At 46.1% G+C, this 17124-nt stretch overlaps 1 protein-coding gene across 4 annotated transcripts in view; it reads right to left on the minus strand.

Moving 5' to 3' along the window:
* PITRM1 (pitrilysin metallopeptidase 1) overlaps positions 1–17124 on the minus strand; it is a 392977-nt gene that overhangs the window by 163751 nt on the left and 212102 nt on the right. For 3 of the 4 annotated variants that reach the window (XM_069211204.1, XM_069211202.1, XM_069211206.1), the window contains one exon: positions 4590–4661. The exons of the other annotated variant lie outside the window; for it this stretch is intronic. In XM_069211204.1, the coding sequence (XP_069067305.1) occupies positions 4590–4661 (72 nt within the window). The remainder of the gene's footprint in view (positions 1–4589; positions 4662–17124) is intronic. 4 annotated transcript variants of the gene reach the window in all.

Below are 17124 nucleotides of genomic sequence, written 5' to 3' on the forward strand. Positions count from 1 at the left end.
GTTTTGGCATTTTGCGTTCTCCCTTGTCGCAAACAAGTCTATCTGAGGTGTTCCCCAGAGTTTGAAATAAGTGTTCAGTATTTGGGGGTGAATTTCCCATTCGTGGACCTGTTGGTGATCTCGAGAGAGATTGTCTGCGAGTTGATTTTGTATCCCTGGTATAAACTGTGCAATTAGGCGAATTTGGTTGTGAATTGCCCAATGCCAAATTTTTTGTGCTAACATGCTTAACTGCGTGGAGTGCGTCCCTCCCTGCTTGTTTAGATAATACATTGTTGTCATGTTGTCTGTTTTGACGAGAATGTATTTGTGAACTATTATTGGTTGGAAAGCTTTTAGTGCTTGAAAAACTGCAAGAAGTTCTAGGTGATTGATATGCAGTTTTGTTTGATGTACGTTCCATTGTCCTTGTATGCTGTGTTGATCGAGGTGTGCTCCCCACCCTGTCATGGAAGCATCTGTTGTTATTACGTATTGTGGCACTGGGTCTTGGAAAGGCCGCCCCTTGTTTAAATTTATGTTGTTCCACCACAGAAGCGAGAGGTAAGTTTGGCGGTCTATTAACACCAGATCTAGAAGGTGACCCTGTGCTTGAGACCACTGTGATGCTAGGCATTGTTGTAAGGGCCTCATGTGCAGTCTTGCGTTTGGGACAATGGCTATGCATGATGACATCATGCCTAGGAGTTGTAATACCATCTTTGCTTGTATGTTTTGTGTTGGATACATGCGTTGTATGATGGTGTTGAAATTTTGAATTCTTTGTGGACTTGGAGTGGCTACTCCTTTTGATGTGTCTATTATGGCTCCCAGGTATTGTTGTACCTTGCGTGGCCGAATTTTGGATTTTGTGAAATTGACGGTGAACCCTAGTTTGAAGAGGGTTTGTATGATATGATTTGTGTGATTTGAGCACTCTATTAACGAATGGGCCTTGATTAGCCAGTCGTCTAGATATGGGAACACATGTATTTGCTGCCTTCTGATGTGTGCAGCGACTACCGCTAGACATTTGGTAAAGACTCTTGGTGCGGTTGTTAATCCGAAAGGCAGTACCTTGAATTGGTAATGTATTCCTTTGAATACAAACCTTAGGTATTTCCTGTGCGATGGGTGAATTGGTATATGGAAATAAGCATCCTTGAGGTCTAAAGTTGCCATGTAGTCGTGCAGCTTTAGCAATGGCAATACTTCTTGTAGTGTGACCATGTGGAAGTGGTCTGATTTGATGAAAGTGTTGACTACTCTGAGGTCTAGGATTGGTCTCAGTGTTTTGTCCTTCTTTGGTATCAGAAAGTACAGTGAGTAAACTCCTGTGTTTATTTGTGTGTTTGGCACTAATTCGATTGCATTCTTTTGCAATAGTGCCTGCACTTCTATCTCTAGGAGATTGGAATGGTGTGTTGTTAAATTTTGTGCTTTTGGTGGTATGTTTGGAGGGAACTGTAGAAATTCTATGCAGTAACCATGTTGGATAATTGCTAGAACCCAAGTGTCTGTAGTGATTTTCTCCCATGCTCTGTAATAATGACCTATTCGTCCCCCCACTGGTGTTGTGTGGAGGGGGTGAGTGACATGTGAGTCACTGTTTAGTAGTAGGGGTTTTGGGGCTTTGGAATCTTCCTCTATTTCTAGGGAATTGCCCTCCTCTATATTGTCCCCGAAAACTTCCTCTATACTGTCCTTGGTAACTGGACGGTGTGGCTTGTGAGGTGCTGGCTTGTGTGCTTTGACCCCGAAACCCCCCTCGAAAGGGCGTTTTACGGAATGAGCTGTAATTCCCTCTGCTCTGCGGGGAGTAGAGTGCGCCCATGGCTTTAGCAGTGTCCGTATCTTTTTTGAGTTTCTCAATCGCTGTGTCCACTTCTGGACCGAACAGTTCTTTTTCATTAAAAGGCATATTGAGAACTGCTTGTTGAATCTCTGGTTTAAATCCAGACGTTCGGAGCCATGCATGCCTTCTGATAGTTACAGATGTATTAATTGTCCGTGCAGCTGTATCTGCAGCGTCCATGGAGGAGCGGATCTGGTTGTTGGAGATGGCCTGTCCCTCCTCAACCACTTGTTTTGCCCTATTTTGGAAGTCTTTGGGCAGATGTTCAATGAGATGTTGCATCTCGTCCCAGTGGGCTCTGTCATAGCGCGCAAGTAGTGCCTGGGAGTTCGCGATGCGCCACTGGTTTGCAGCTTGTGCTGCGACTCTTTTACCAGCTGCATCAAACTTGCGGCTTTCTTTATCTGGGGGTGGTGCATCTCCAGATGTGTGAGAGTTGGCCCTTTTCCTAGCTGCTCCTACAACAACAGAGTCTGGTGGCAGCTGTGTTGTGATGAAAGCCGGGTCTGTAGGAGGCGGCTTATACTTTTTTTCCACCCTTGGTGTGATTGCCCTACTTTTGACCGGGTCCTTAAATATGTCTTTTGCGTGCCGGAGCATACCAGGGAGCATAGGCAGGCTTTGGTAGGAGCTGTGGGTGGAGGAGAGTGTGTTGAACAAGAAATCATCCTCGACCTGTTCTGAGTGGAGGCTTACGTTGTGAAATTGTGCTGCTCTAGCCACCACCTGAGAGTACGCGGTGCTGTCTTCTGGTGGAGATGGTTTTGTAGGGTATGCCTCTGGGCTGTTATCTGACACTGGGGCGTCGTATAGGTCCCATGCGTCCTGGTCTTGGTCACCCTGGCTCATGGTGGTGTGAGCTGGGGAGTGTGATGGCGTTTGTGCTGGTGAAACGTTAATCACGGGCGGAGGAGAGGGTGGTGGTGTAACTCTTTTCACCACTTTTGGTTGTGGTGCTTGTTCCGTCTGGAACTCCAACCTTCTCTTTCTCCTAATGGGGGGAAGGGTGCTTATTTTTCCTGTCCCCTGCTGAATGAAGATACGCTTTTGCGTATGGTCCGCATCAGTTGCTTGTAGCTCTTCCTCAAACCTATGCTTCTGCATTTGGGAGGTTAGCGAGTGCTCTTCTGTATAAGAGCCTGAAGCTGGGTCGCTTGCAGTTTGTTTCGGCGTCGAAACTTTGTCTGCGTGTTTTTTCGGCTCCGAGGTGACTTTTTTCCTTTTCGGGGCCGAAACCTCTCGGCGTCGATCTGTTTCGGTGCCGCTGTCTCGGCGTCGAGCCGTGTCCACACCGGCATCTCGGTGTCGAGGCTTGTCTCCAGCACTTTCTCGGTCCCGAGAAGGCTGCGTGCCGGTGTCTCGACCGGAGTCGGACGATCTCGGCACTGTTTGGGCCTTTTTCGGTGCCGACGGTCGGTCACCGATTTTATGGGTTGAGCCATGGCCTGGTGGCAGTGGCGTCCCCTGGGCCTTGTAAATGTTTCTTTGTGTGGTTTTCGACGTCTTACTCACGGTTTGTGTATCGTCGAATCCTTCGGAGTCTGAGTCTTGGATCGAGAAGGTACCTTCCTCTTCCTGTTCCTCGAACTCCCGTCGGGCTGTCGGTGCGGACGCCATTTGAAGTCTTCTGGCTCGACGGTCTCGGAGTGTTTTTCGGGACCGGAACGCACGACAGGCCTCGCAGGTGTCTTCGCTGTGCTCAGGTGACAGGCACAGGTTGCAGACCAAGTGTTGGTCTGTGTAGGGGTATTTATTGTGGCATTTGGGGCAGAAACGGAACGGGGTCCGTTCCATCGGCGTTCTTCAGCACGCGGTCGGGCCGACCAGGCCCCGACGGAGGATCGAAAAATTACCCCGAAGGGCACCGGAGCTCTTCGATCTTCGATGCGGTGTTGAATGTAAGTATGCCGATCCCGAACGCAACAATACCGACGAAAATCTTCCGAAATTAACTATTTTTTCTGTTCCGAAACTCGGAGCGACAGGAACACGTCCGAACCCGATGGCGGAAAAAAAACAATCGAGGATGGAGTCGACGCCCATGCGCAATGGAGACAAAAGGAGGAGTCACTCGGTCCCGTGACTCGAAAGACTTCTTCGAAGAAAAACAACTTGTAACACTCCGGCCCAACACCAGATGGCGAGCTATTGCAGAACATGCGTATCTACAGCGACAGATGCCATCGAACATCTATTTATTTAATAAAAAACAATTGCTGCTAGATGACAAATCAACAGGCATTAAGCCGTTGACTACAGTCTACATCTAAAACCTACCAGCAGTAGGTGCTTGTATAATTACGATTGCTTGCACTGCATACTATAACAAACATGTTGAAAAAATGAGTAGTAAGAGAAAATGCTCGGGTGGCGCATGTATGAATGGTGGACACCCTAACACTATCAATTGCAAATGCACCTTGGGTCAATCAACCGGGGACTGGACATTTTGCTTTTTAACACTATTCCTCTTCTACGTTGTGTCTGTACTTTTGGTACTTTATAACTTTGTAGACTTTATAGGCTTTAAATGTGCATGCCAGTTTTTTTTTTTTTATACATAAATTAAGATATTGTAATGAGAAATTCAGAAAAAAATAATTTCAAGTTTAAGTAAAAACAAATTATTTTTAGTTCTAATAAATCCTTGGTGGCACACACACACTTATATGGCAATACATACAACGGAGCTTACGTGAGTAGAAATTCTTCAAAAAGCATATAATCACACACATTTCGACAAGTAATTACTTACAGAAATAAGTTTCCTTGCTGCCTTTAGGGAAAGGCTTTGATCACTTTCAAGCGCATGAAGATTTAAAGACTTCTAGAATTATAATAAATACAATATTATAGCTTGAAGGTAAGCACAAATTATCTCAAAGCTTAGCAACATGAAAAAGTAAGTCTGCTTCCTGTTAAATAACATACATAAATAATTTGTTAGAGCCCAGAAGTGGGTGCATCACTGTTCTATAGGATCTGGACAAGGAACAGCTTCAAGAAAATAATTTTATCAATCAATTAAAAAAAAAAAGATTTGTTTTCCATAAGGCAACACTTCTAACATGTAATTACATTTCTTTGTCCTTGGTCCTTTCATAGATTCACAGATTCATAGGTAATATGGGTTGAAGGTCATTTTCTCAAATAGTTTAGGAGTGTGCCAGAAGAGGATGCTTAAAAAGCTAACCAACGCTTGGTTAGTTAAAGGCAGCTCTGGCTTGCAAATTCCCTCAGGAGCACTCCCAAGCAGTGGTAAATATATCAACATACACATGGGATCTAAGAGCATCATATTCCCTAACCAAGTTCACATATGGGCAGACAGGAATGACAATGTACATATACATTCTATTGTACAATACACTGTGCTGCTCTTCTGGTAAAGGGAAGGTAAAAGTATGTTTGTAAGTTTTCACATCATAGTAGAGGTAACAATAAAGAAACATAGTAACCAAAAGCATTACATAAAATTAAACTCACTCTTTTAAATGGATTACTGACCCCAGAGAATCAAAACAAAATCCCTTAAAGATTTCTCATGATAAATGCCAAAGACAAAGCTTTGGCATATAACACTGATCATATACTAAAAGCAGGGCTCTGAGTTGGATTATTGTTTAAGGATAATCAAGATCCAGCTATCGATTCAACATTTTATGGCAGTCATAACTCAACACGTTAGCCTGATTTGTGGCAACGGAAATTGAAGGGGCCGAAAGGCCTCGTGCCGGGAGGGTAAAAATGGATGAACACCTCTAAACAGATTTAAAGTGCTCACCCACGAGGTTTGTTTTTATTTTAATTTCAGTTGAAAGGAGAATCTGTTGTTTCCATTTTCTTCTGCTTGTTTCCATTATGGCTTTGTTCCTCTTGAAATGGTAGTGTATGTTCTTTCTTATAGGACAAGGTACTTACCTTTGATAACACCCTTTTTGGTAGAGACAATATCTAACTGCAGACTCCTTACCTTTGAATTGTCTCCACGGGTCAGACTGGAGCTAGAAGATTTTTCGTGAGCAGTACCCTTGCATTGTGGTAGGTAGCGTAGATTGTCTCTGCATCCAGCGTTTGCCACACCAGAAGTGAAGTCAAGGTTCCTAAATAGGCACCTATAGAGGTTTCTACCTGCAGATTCCTTAGCATTGAATAGATACCAAAGCGAGACCATCCCAGGAGGTGGGCCTTGCGAGCCAATTTCAAACAGGGAAGTACTAAAGGACAGAAGGGACAAAAATAATAATAATAATAATAATAATTCAAAAATTAAATACAATAAAAATAAAAAAAAACGAACTCTACGGACATAACAGTCTTGACAGTAATGTTTGGTAAACGTGTGCAATGATGTCCACATTGCTGCCTGGCAGATGTCCAGGACCAGAACTCCACATGCTAACGCAGTAATCGCAGCATTAGCTCTGGTGGAATGAGCATGCAAACCTTCAGGAGGTTGCTTCTTGGACAGTGCGTAGCAGATCTTGATGCAGAGTACGACCCAACAAGAGACTGTTCGCTTCTGCAAAGCAGACCCTTCTTTCACACACATATCCCACAAAGTATTGGGGATCCACCCGGAACTCACAGGTACGGTCAAAGTAGAATGACAACTTCCTTTTTGGATCCAGATGGTGAGCCTCTCCTCTTCCTTAGAAGGATGTGGGGGTGCATAAAAAGTAGGAAGGGTGGTAGACTGGCTTACATGAAAATGTGTCATCACCTTTGGTAGGAAATAGGCCCTTTTGAAAGGCACCAGATTATCACGATATATGGAGAGAGGTAAGGCAGCTTGGATGACCAGGCCTGCAGCTCACTCACTCGGCAGTGAGGTGTAATTGCCACAAGAAAAGCTGTTTTCAGTGTGAGAAGCCTGAGGGGATAATTGTGGAAAGGCTCAAAAGGAGCACACCTAAAAAATTTTAGAAACAAATTAAGGGCACACTGCTGCATAATGAATGGAGGAGGAAATATATGCGTAAGACTTTTGAAAAACCTATGCACAATAGAGGACTTGAACAAAGAAGGTTCATCAGGCAACCGCAAGAAGGCTGAAATGACTTATAAATAGCTCTTTTGAGTGCCCAAAGCAGAGCCCCGCTGGGCAAGGGAACAAATGAAAAGACAGACATCAGAAAGAGGGGTAGCAAGGGGGTGGGGGGGAATTAAACAGATTTTTCTACACACCATGCCACACATTTTTGCCAACAGCTTGTGTATACTGTCTTAGTTGAGGGACGCATGGTTGCCAAGATGGTGTTACAGACTTTGGGAGAAAGGACAAAAGTGGTCAACTGCATCCGCTCAATCTGCACGCAAGAACGCGGAGAGTGGACTGGTTTGAGTGAAGAAACCTCCCATGCTGCTGCAACAGAAGATCCTCCCGAAGGGGCAGCCTGATTGGTGGATCAATGGCCATGCTAAGTAGCTCGGGATACCAGACTCTGTGTCCAGTCTCGAGGTACAAGGATGACCCAGGCCCAGTCGTTCCTGATCCTCTTGAGAACTCTGAGCAGAAGTGGTATGAGCGTAAAGCCGTACACAAGGTCTGAGATACACTCAAGTGGAAATGCATCTCCAAGTGAGAGCTGCCTTGGAAACTCCAGCTCGCAAAATTGCTGACTGCGCATTCTCAGCGGAGGCGAAGAGATCCAACCAAGGCTCTCCTCACTGCTGAAAGAGATCTTGCACCACCTCCGAATGGAGATGCCATTCATGATCGCTAGGCATCTTAGGCTGAGTTTGTCTACTCTGGTGAAAAGAGAGCTTGCCAGATGTTTAACAGATATGCCCTGCTGTTCTAACCATGTTAAGAGAAGCAGACCCTCCTGAGAAAGGGTCAGTTCCTAGTACTTACCAGTGTATATTTTGTGTGTACTTACCTCCAGAAAGGGGGGATTGCCTATAGTAATCTAGTGCACTGTTACTATAATAAAGTACCTTTATTTTGGCAACACTGTGTGATAAGTTATTGTGTGACTACTGTGATACTGCAAGTGCTTCACACTCCTAGATAAGTCTTAGCTGCTCACCAAAGCTACCACTAGAGCCCTGGAATCCAAGACACTGTAACACTTACTAATAAAGGTTGCCTGGACCTGGTATAAGGTGCTAACACCATAGATGTCCACCACACACCAGGTCAACCTCCTACATTGGTGCTGCAGCAGTGGGATAAGACACTTACAACTGCTTTACCAATTTGTCACCAGTGCCTTTTCACAGGGAAGGTCACTACTAGTCTCTAGGACACACAACAGTTGGTACTAAGTATTTAGTAGACTTCTAGTTTAGGTAAGTTGGAGGGGGGGGGGCGGGGTCTAGCATAGCCCCTTCTCTAAACGTTTAGGATGTCTAACACCTTAAGAGTAGGTAGGTGCACCCACACTACTCTAGGTAACGTGTCTAAAGCAGGAGACACAACTCAGACCTCAGAATTACAGTATAAGGGCTGGACATTTCAGGAATTGAAGGAGATGTGTGGTTCTAGGAAGCTGAAGACAGGGAGACGTCCCAACAAATCTCTACTCATGGGACTGCTCCTCCAGGCTGATAGCCAGAACTCAGCAGGTCAAGAAGAGTAGGTGATAGAGACCGCCCCTCCAATTTTACATAGTATAGACCTAGATCTCAATGGAGAGGGTCAAGAAGAATCTGGGGAACACCCAACCCTGCAGGGAGCACTCATGGCAATGAGAAGGGGAATGCACACTAGTAGGTCCACTTTTACTCCCAGGGGGTTGGTGTAAAGGGTCTCTGGGAGAAGGGGTAGAATCCTCATCTGTCCACACCTATGCAGTATCTGATGTGATTAACCACTCAAGCTCAGAGGAAGGGGGGAGTCCCTTGATAGGGAATTAAGCAAACTGAAGAAGCCAGAATGAGGCTGCAGCAGCAGCAGTTAGCCCTAGACAGGGAGGCCATGGCAGTGGAGAGGGAAATACATAATTTGGGGTTGATACCACATGGTGGCAGAAACAGCTTTAGGGAAACCAGGGTCAGGGAGGACTCTAGTAATCTCATCAAAATTGTCCCACCTTAAAAGGCCAGGGATGCTATCCACAGCAGAATCATTGCCTTGGAGAGGGCCTGTAGAGTACAGAAGACCCCTCAAAGACAGTGGGTAGCCATCTTGTGGCTTTCCTTTACTGACAAGGGGAGGGACAAACCCCTCACTGTCAGGGAGGAAGATCCAGACAACTATCAGGCACTTAAGGATGTTCTAAGTGAAAAGTTTGGGTTGAACACAGAGGAATACAGGATAAAACTCAGAGAAACCAGGAAGGAGTCCTCCCAGTATTGGGTAGATTTTGTGGACAGCTCCGTCAAGGCCTTGGAAGGCTGATTACATGGCAGTAAAGTGTATGACTATCAGGGCTTGTACAATCTTCTCCTGCCAGAGAACAATCTTAACAATTGAATATCTGACAAACTGCATCTGCATCTGGTGGACTTAGATCTGACTGCTCCCCAAGAATTGGCTAAGATGGCAGACAAATGGGCTTGCAACAGAGTCAGCAGAAAAGCTCACACTGGGGGTGACCAGAAGAAGGAGGATTCTTTCATGAATCAGGACGAAGGTAGGAACAAATCCAAAGATGAGAAAGGGTCTTCATCCTGCCCACAGAACTCTTCTGGGGCTGGGTCTAAATCCTCTTCCTCCTACAAGAAACCTTGGTGCTAAATCTGTAGACAAAAAGGCCATAGGGCAGGTGACAATGTCTGTCCTATAAAGAACACCAAGCCTGCTACAACTACTAAACTACTATCACCTTTGCCCCCTAGCAATAGCACAGGTAGTAGTAGTCAGTCCAAGGGTGTAGCTGGGTGAAGTTGGGAACTGCAGTGGGCTCTGGGTTATGAGGAAGTCTACTGGGGCAGTGTTGGTCTCCGAGGGTGGTGTTGACCTGGCCACCCTAGCTGCTTGTGCCCTTAATATGGGTAAGTACAGGCAGCACCCTCTTATCAATGGTGTTGAGGCTGAGGGCTACGGTCACACTTACCCAGTTACTGATGCTGACAACAAAACCCAGAGCCACACCATGGTTGTTGTTGACCTTAGCAAGCGGGGGGGGGGTTACTGGCCTAAGTAATGTAGTAGTAGCCTCTGACCTGCCTGTAGAGTGTTTACTGGGCAATGATTTGGAGACTTCAGTCTGGGCTGAAGTGGAGTTGGGAGCCCATGCAGCAATGCTGGGCATCCCTTGGCATATATTTGCACTACCAAGAGTACAGGCCAAGAAACAGGGAGAGCAAGGAGCCCTGGAGCGTGCACAAATAGCCCAGGAGACTTCCAAAAAGAAAGGCAGGCAGGTTAAGAACTACCCTGTGTCCAGGCTTCAGGGGGGGAACCCACTCCTCAGGGAGCGGAATCTGCCTCCTGGGTGGAACCTACACCAGAGGAGATGAAAGTTGATACAGCTGAGCTCTTAGGTGCATGAGAACACACCAGGGAAGAACTTTGTCAACAGCACCGTGGCTACCGGAAGGGGTCGCCCCTACCTCGGTCAGAAAAGGACTTGCAGGAACCGGGCCCGCACACCATCCCTCTCCGATACAGAAGGTAAGCCCAGGGTGAATCGTGACAGTCTTTGCAGTAGTGGAATGACGTCCTGCAGAGTTACTATGTGAAAATTTTCTGACCGGATATATAGATTTAGTGGCCTGAGAGCGCCATCTTTTTTGGGTATGAGGAAATATAGTGAATATACTCCTGCACCCTGTTGAAATTTGGCAACCAATTCTATTGCTTCTTTTAGTAATAGCAATTGAACCTCTTGTTGTAATAGAACGGTGTGTTCTGGGGACTGCCTGTGATAGCGAGGCAGAATGTTTGGAGGAGTGGAAATGATTTCTAGGCAGTAACCATTGCAGATAATTGAAAGTACCCACTGGTCTGTGGTGATATTTTGCCATTGGGAGTGGAATTGCTGCAGTCTGCCCCCAGAGGAGTTGTGTGGGCTTGTGGTATACTGAGCAAGTCACTGTTTTGAGGGAGTGGTGACACTCTTTGAGACTTGAAATCTGCCTCTGAAGTGTTGACCTCTAAGAGCCTCTAAATGTTCCTCTGATATTGCTGTTGACCTTGTTTAGCTTGCGAGGTGGAAGCCTCTGTAAACTGTGGCTTAAAACCTCAAAACTGTTGTTTACGAAAGGAACCTCTATAAGGTGTAGTGTATAGAGCTCCCACAGCTTTTGCAGTGTCAGTGTCCTTCCTGAGCTTCTCAATAGTTGTGTCAACCTCAGGTCCAAATAGATGTTTTTTATCAAAGGGCATATTGAGCACTGCCTGATGGATCTCTGGTTTGAACCCAGAAGATCTTAACCATGCATGCCTACAGATGGTTACGCTAGTGTTTATGGTTCTAGCTGCTGTGTCGGCTGTATCAAGAGCAGATCTTATTTGGTTATTGCTAATTGCCTGACCTTCTTCAACAATTTGTCGAGCTCCTTTTTGAGGTTGTTTAGGCAAGTATTGTAAAAATTCCTGTATTTCGTCCCTCCCAGTATGCCCTGTCATATCTTACTAATAGGGATTGTGAATTGCCAATGCGCCATTGGTTAGCTGCTTGTGTAGCTACAGTCTTACCAGCAGCATCAAACTTTCTGCTTTCTTTGTCAGGGGGAGGGGTATCCCCTGAAGATTGCTATTAGCCCTTTTTCTAGCAGCGCTGATTACAACAGAGTCTGGTGGTACCAGTTGTTTAATATAAACCGGGTCTGTTGGTGCTGGCTTGTATTTTTTGTCTATTCGTGGTGTTAAAATCCTAACAGGTTCTTTAAGTATGTCGTCTGCATGTCTAAGCATACCAGGCAACATTGGCAAGCACTGGTATTGTGAGTGGGCAGAGGATAATGTGTTGAAAAGAAAATCCTCCTCCAAAGGCTCAGCATGCGTTTGTACCCCATGGTACGCAGCTGCTCATGAAATGACCCATGTATATGCTGTGCTATCCTCTGGTGGCGAAGGTTTGGAAGGATAGAGGTCTGGGTCATTCGGTGGTATGGGATCAGGATCATACAAGTCCTAGGGGTCAACTGTATCTCCATGCGAATACTGTATGTATGGGAATGTGTAGGTGAAGGCAATGGTGGTGGGGTAGCATGTGGCAGTGACAAAAAGTTGTGGCGAATGTGGTGGAGAAGTTTGTAGAGGTAATGGTTTTTCCTTTCTTTTAAAAATCTTTGCTGGTGGTGGAGCAGTGTCAAGAGTCTCTTGAAACACCAACTTTCTATTGGTTTGTGAAGGAGGTGAAGCAATGGTGTTCCCAGTCTCCTTTTGGTTATGTATCCTTCTTTGTTTGGTGTCCATGATTTCAAGGATAGGCTGAATAGGAGTCTTCAGAAATGATGATGATGTAGGTAGTGTAGAGGACTGATCATCAATTATCTTTGAGCTGTGCTTTATTCGGCTTGAAAGTCCTTGTTCTTCTGTATCAAAAGTTTTTTGGGCTCCGAAGTGGATAACTTTTCGGTCCTGAAGATACAGCCTGTGGTTTCGGTTCCGAAGCTGGATGTCGAATTTTGGACTCCGAAGAGTGTGGGCGTTGGCTCGGCTCAGATGTGGAGCTTTTAAAAGATTTGCTCGACTCCGGCATCGAAACAGGTGTGGCCTTTTTCGGTGCGAACCCGAAGGTGGGTCGCCGATGATTTTCTTTTGGGTGGAACCATGGCTCTCTGGCAGTGGTGCACTGTAAGGAAATGCCTCCTTGGCATGGTTACCCCCTGACTTTTTGCCTTTGCTGATGCTATGTTTTGATTTGAAAGTGTGCTGAGGCCTGCTAACCAGGCCCCAGCACCAGTGTTCTTTCCCTAACCTGTACCTTTGTTTCCACAATTGGCACACACTGGCATCCAGGTAAGTCCCTTGTAACTGGTACCCCTGATGCCAGGGAAGGTCTCTAAGGGCTGCAGCATGTCTTTTGCCACCCTGGGGACCCCTCACTCAGCCCAGACACACTGCTTGCCAGCTTGTGTGTGCTGGTGAGGACAAAACGAGTAAGTCGACATGGCACTCCCCTCAGGGTGCCATGCCAACCTCACACTGCCTATGCAGTATAGATAAGTCACCCCTCTAGCAGTCCTTACAGCCCTAAGGCAGGGTGCACTATACCATAGGTGAGGGCACCAGTGCATGAGCACTGTGCCCCTACAGTGTCTAAGCAAAACCTTAGACATTGTAAGTGCAGGGTAGCCATAAGAGTATATGGTCTGGGAGTCTGTCAAAAACGAACTCCACAGCTCCATAATGGCTACACTGAATACTGGGAAGTTTGGTATCAAACTTCTGAGAATAATAAACCCACACTGATGCCAGTGTTGGATTTATTAAAAAAATGCACACAGAGGGCATCTCTGTATTTTACCCAATTGTTCAGTGCAGGACTGACTGGTCTGTGCCATCCTGCTGCTGAGAGACGAGTTTCTGACCCCATGTGGTAAGGGCCTTTCTGCTCTCTGAGGACAGAAACAAAAGCCTGCTCTGGGTGGAGGTGCTTCACACCTCCCCCCTGCACGAACTGTAACACCTAGCAGTGAGCCTCAAAGGCTCAGGCTTTGTGTTACAATGTCCCAGGGCACTCCAGCTAGTGGAGATGCCCGCCCCCTGGACACAGCCCCCACTTTTGGCGGCAAGTCCAGGAGAGATAATGAGAAAAACAAAGAGGAGTCACTGGCCAGTCAGGACAGCCCCTAAGGTGTCCTGAGCTGAGGTGACTCTGACTTTTAGAAATCCTCCATCTTGCAGAACAGCAAGATAGATACCTGCAACCTAAGAAGAAGAGGACTGCTAAGCTGAAAAACCCTGCAGAGAAGATGGAGACACCAACTGCTTTGGCCCCAGCTCTACCAGCCTGTCTCCCCCCTTCTAAAGACACTGCTCCAGCGACGCTCTCCCCAGAGACCAGCGACCTCTGAATCCCCAGAGGACTGCCCTGCATCTAGAAGGACCAAGAACTCCCGAGGACAGCGGCCCTGTTCACTAAAGAAGCAACTTTGAAACAAAGAAGCAACTTTGAAACAACTTGCGTTTCCCGCCTGTACTGCCATTTGATAAATTTTGTTTGACCAATGACTTTGCCTTTCACCACTACGCATATTAGTTGCTCAATGTTCACCAGTAGCATATGGTATGTTTTGTTCAGTTTAGCCACCTATTGGCTTTGACATGGCATTAGCCATTACTTTCTGTATTCAGTTTAGCCGCCTATTGGCTTTGACATTGCATTAGCCATTACATTCTGTATTCTGCCTATTGGCTTTGACATGCTGTATCCAGTCTAGCCGCCTATTGGCTTTGACATTGCATTCCTATTGGCTTTGACATGATGTATTCAGTTTAGCTGCCTATTGACTTTGACATGCTATTAGATATTCTGCCTATTGGCTTTGACATGATATTATACATTGCATTTTGTATTCAGCTTAACTGCCTATTGGCTTTGACATGATATTATACATTGCATTTTGTATTCAGCTCAGCTGCCTATTGGCTTTGACATGACACTAGACATTGCATTTGATATTTAGGTTAGCTGCCTATTGCCTTTAACGTGGAGTTAGACATTGCAGTTGAGAATTCAAGCTGTATTTTTCCAAGCTGTGTTTTTGCACAAGATGAACCAAGATGTTTTTCTCACAGTAGACTAGACATGATAAGAGAGGGTACACTGGTTGTTTTTCTCCGCTTGAGCCTGGGAAGAGGAGAAGTCTCGGAGACCTGGCCAGTCTCCAAAGACTTGCTCAGTTTTCCAGAGTCTGAGAGGAGGGGGCACACCTTTGTAACGAATGTCACAGGCTGCAGAGATTCAGATTCGGATCTGCCTGACTTTGTGCTGGAACTAGGCGCCAGTTGCCAGCATCCCGTGTGGGTAGATAAATCTTTCTCGCAGCTGACAGGGAGTCATCAGCTTGCAGACCCTAGAAAGATGAAGCTGTAAATAGTTTCCCACACGGTGAAGTATTTGTTTTGCTTTGCATTCAATATCTTATAAATATAACCTGCTGTGTATATTGCAAACTGATATATTGTGTCTTCATTAACGTGTGCTTGAAAGCTACTAATTCGTCAACATAAAAATTGCGGTTGGGGAAGAATTAACAACAATAAAAATCTTCTTTGAACTCAGAAGTGCATTTCTGGTGTTTTATGTAAGTGCTAAAAACTAGCTAAAAGCAAAAGCACTACACCACCGGAAGCGTGAGACTTGACACTCTGCACCCGACGCACCCGGCTCGACTTGTGGAGAACAATCACTTCAGGGAGGACTCCCCAGCGAATGCGAGACCGTGAGTAGCCAGAGTTGCCCCCCGAGCACCCACAGCGACGCCTGCAGAGGGAATCCAGAGGCTCCCCCTGACCGCCTGCTTCTAAAATCCGACGCCTGGTAAAGACTCTGCACCCGCAGCCCCCAGGGCCTGAAGGATCCTTCCTCCAGTGCAGGAGCGACCCCCAGGTGGCCCTCTCCCTTGCTCAGGTGGTGGCTACCCCGAGGAGCCCCCCCCCCCCGCATCGCTGAAGAGACCCCTTGGTCTCCCATTGATTTCTATTACAAACCCGACGCTTGTTTGCACACTGCACCCGGCCGCCCCGTGCCGCTGAGGGTGTACTTTCTGTGTGGACTTGTGTCCCCCCCGGTGCCCTACAAAACCCCCCTGGTCTGCCCTCAGAAGACGCGGGTACTTACCTGCTGGCAAACTGGAACCGGGGCACCCCCTTCTCCATTGAAGCCTATGCGTTTTGGGCACCACTTTGACCTCTGCACCTGGCCGGCCCTGAGCTGCTGGTGTGGTAACTTTGGGGTTGCTCCGAACCCCCAACTGTGGGCTACCTTGGACCCAAACTTGAACCCCGTAGGTGGTTTACTTACCTGCAAAAACTAACAAACTCTTACTCCCCCCAGGAACTGTTGAAAATTGCACTGTCTAGTTTTAAAACAGCTATATGTGATTTATGTGACAACTGTACATGCTATTTTGCTAATTCAAAGTTCCTAAAGTACTTACCTGCAATACCTTTCATTTGAAGTATTACATGTAAGATTTGAACCTGTGGTTCTTAAAATAAACTAAGAAAATATATTTTTCTATACAAAAACCTATTGGCCTGGAATTGTCTTTGAGTGTGTGTTCCTCATTTATTGCTTGTGTATGTACAACAAATGCTTAACACTACTCCTTTGATAAGCCTACTGCTCGACCACACTACCACAAAATAGAGCATTAGAATTATCTCTTTTTGCCACTAACTTACCTCTAAGGGGAACCCTTGGACTCTGTGCATACTATTCCTTACTTTAAAATAGTGCATACAGAGCCAACTTCCTACAAGGCAGTTTTACCAAGGCCATAAAGCACTCGCCCCCACTCAACTTAAGTATCACTCAGTTTTTTTCCCCCAGCCTTTGAGACGAGAGGGTAAACTGATATTGTTGCAGGATTGCAGTACATGTAAATTTGGATCTTATTAGCTTTCCAGATAACTCTTCCAACAAATGAGAAGGTGGCCAGGTGGGTGAAGAATCTGCGGGTAGAAAGCGCATCTACCAGAAAGATTGCAGGTTGGTTACCTTTTATTTGAATGGATACTTCTACCTGCAGATTTCTTAACTGGAGACATTTCACAGCAATACCCTGCCCAGAAGAAGGGCTGATCTATTGTTAGGCAAGGAAATCTTGCAGAACGGACCTGGCAAAGTGCATGTCCCTGTGCACATCAAATCCTAGCAGTACTGCTTTGTAATGGTGTGCAAGGAAGCCTTATACATTTCTGCAAGTGGAGCTCTTCTGGTAAGTGCAGAAGAGGTCGACTTAGCTCTGGTGGAATGGTGCTGATCCTTTCAGGAGGCTTTTTCTTGCCTAAAAGTGAAGCAGATCTTGATGCAGTGGTGGTTAAATGTGAGAGAGTCCTCTTTGGCACCACCTTACCTATTTTTGGCACTAAAGTACCAGACAGAGTTGGTCCTCCAAATGGAATTCCTTGGTGTGATCCAGGTAGTAATTAACCACTCCACCTAGGAGCCAACCGTCACTCTTCTTTTGAAGGATGCGGGGGAGAAGGCTGGGAGGCTAGTCAAATGATAAATGGGGGCACCACCCTACAAAGGAAAGCTGCCCTGGTTTGCAACACCAAAGTATCCAAAAAATGTAACTGAATGGAGGAAAACAACTAAAGGCTTGCAGCTCACTAACAATTCTAGCAGAAATGACACCAACCAGAAACAGTTTTGAGGGTTAACATTTGTAGGGTACAACTTTGAAGGGGCCCAAACGGAGTTCTCATCAAAAAGTTG

The sequence above is a fragment of the Pleurodeles waltl genome, chromosome 10 (assembly GCF_031143425.1).
Source record: "Pleurodeles waltl isolate 20211129_DDA chromosome 10, aPleWal1.hap1.20221129, whole genome shotgun sequence".
Classification (NCBI taxonomy): domain Eukaryota; kingdom Metazoa; phylum Chordata; class Amphibia; order Caudata; family Salamandridae; genus Pleurodeles; species Pleurodeles waltl.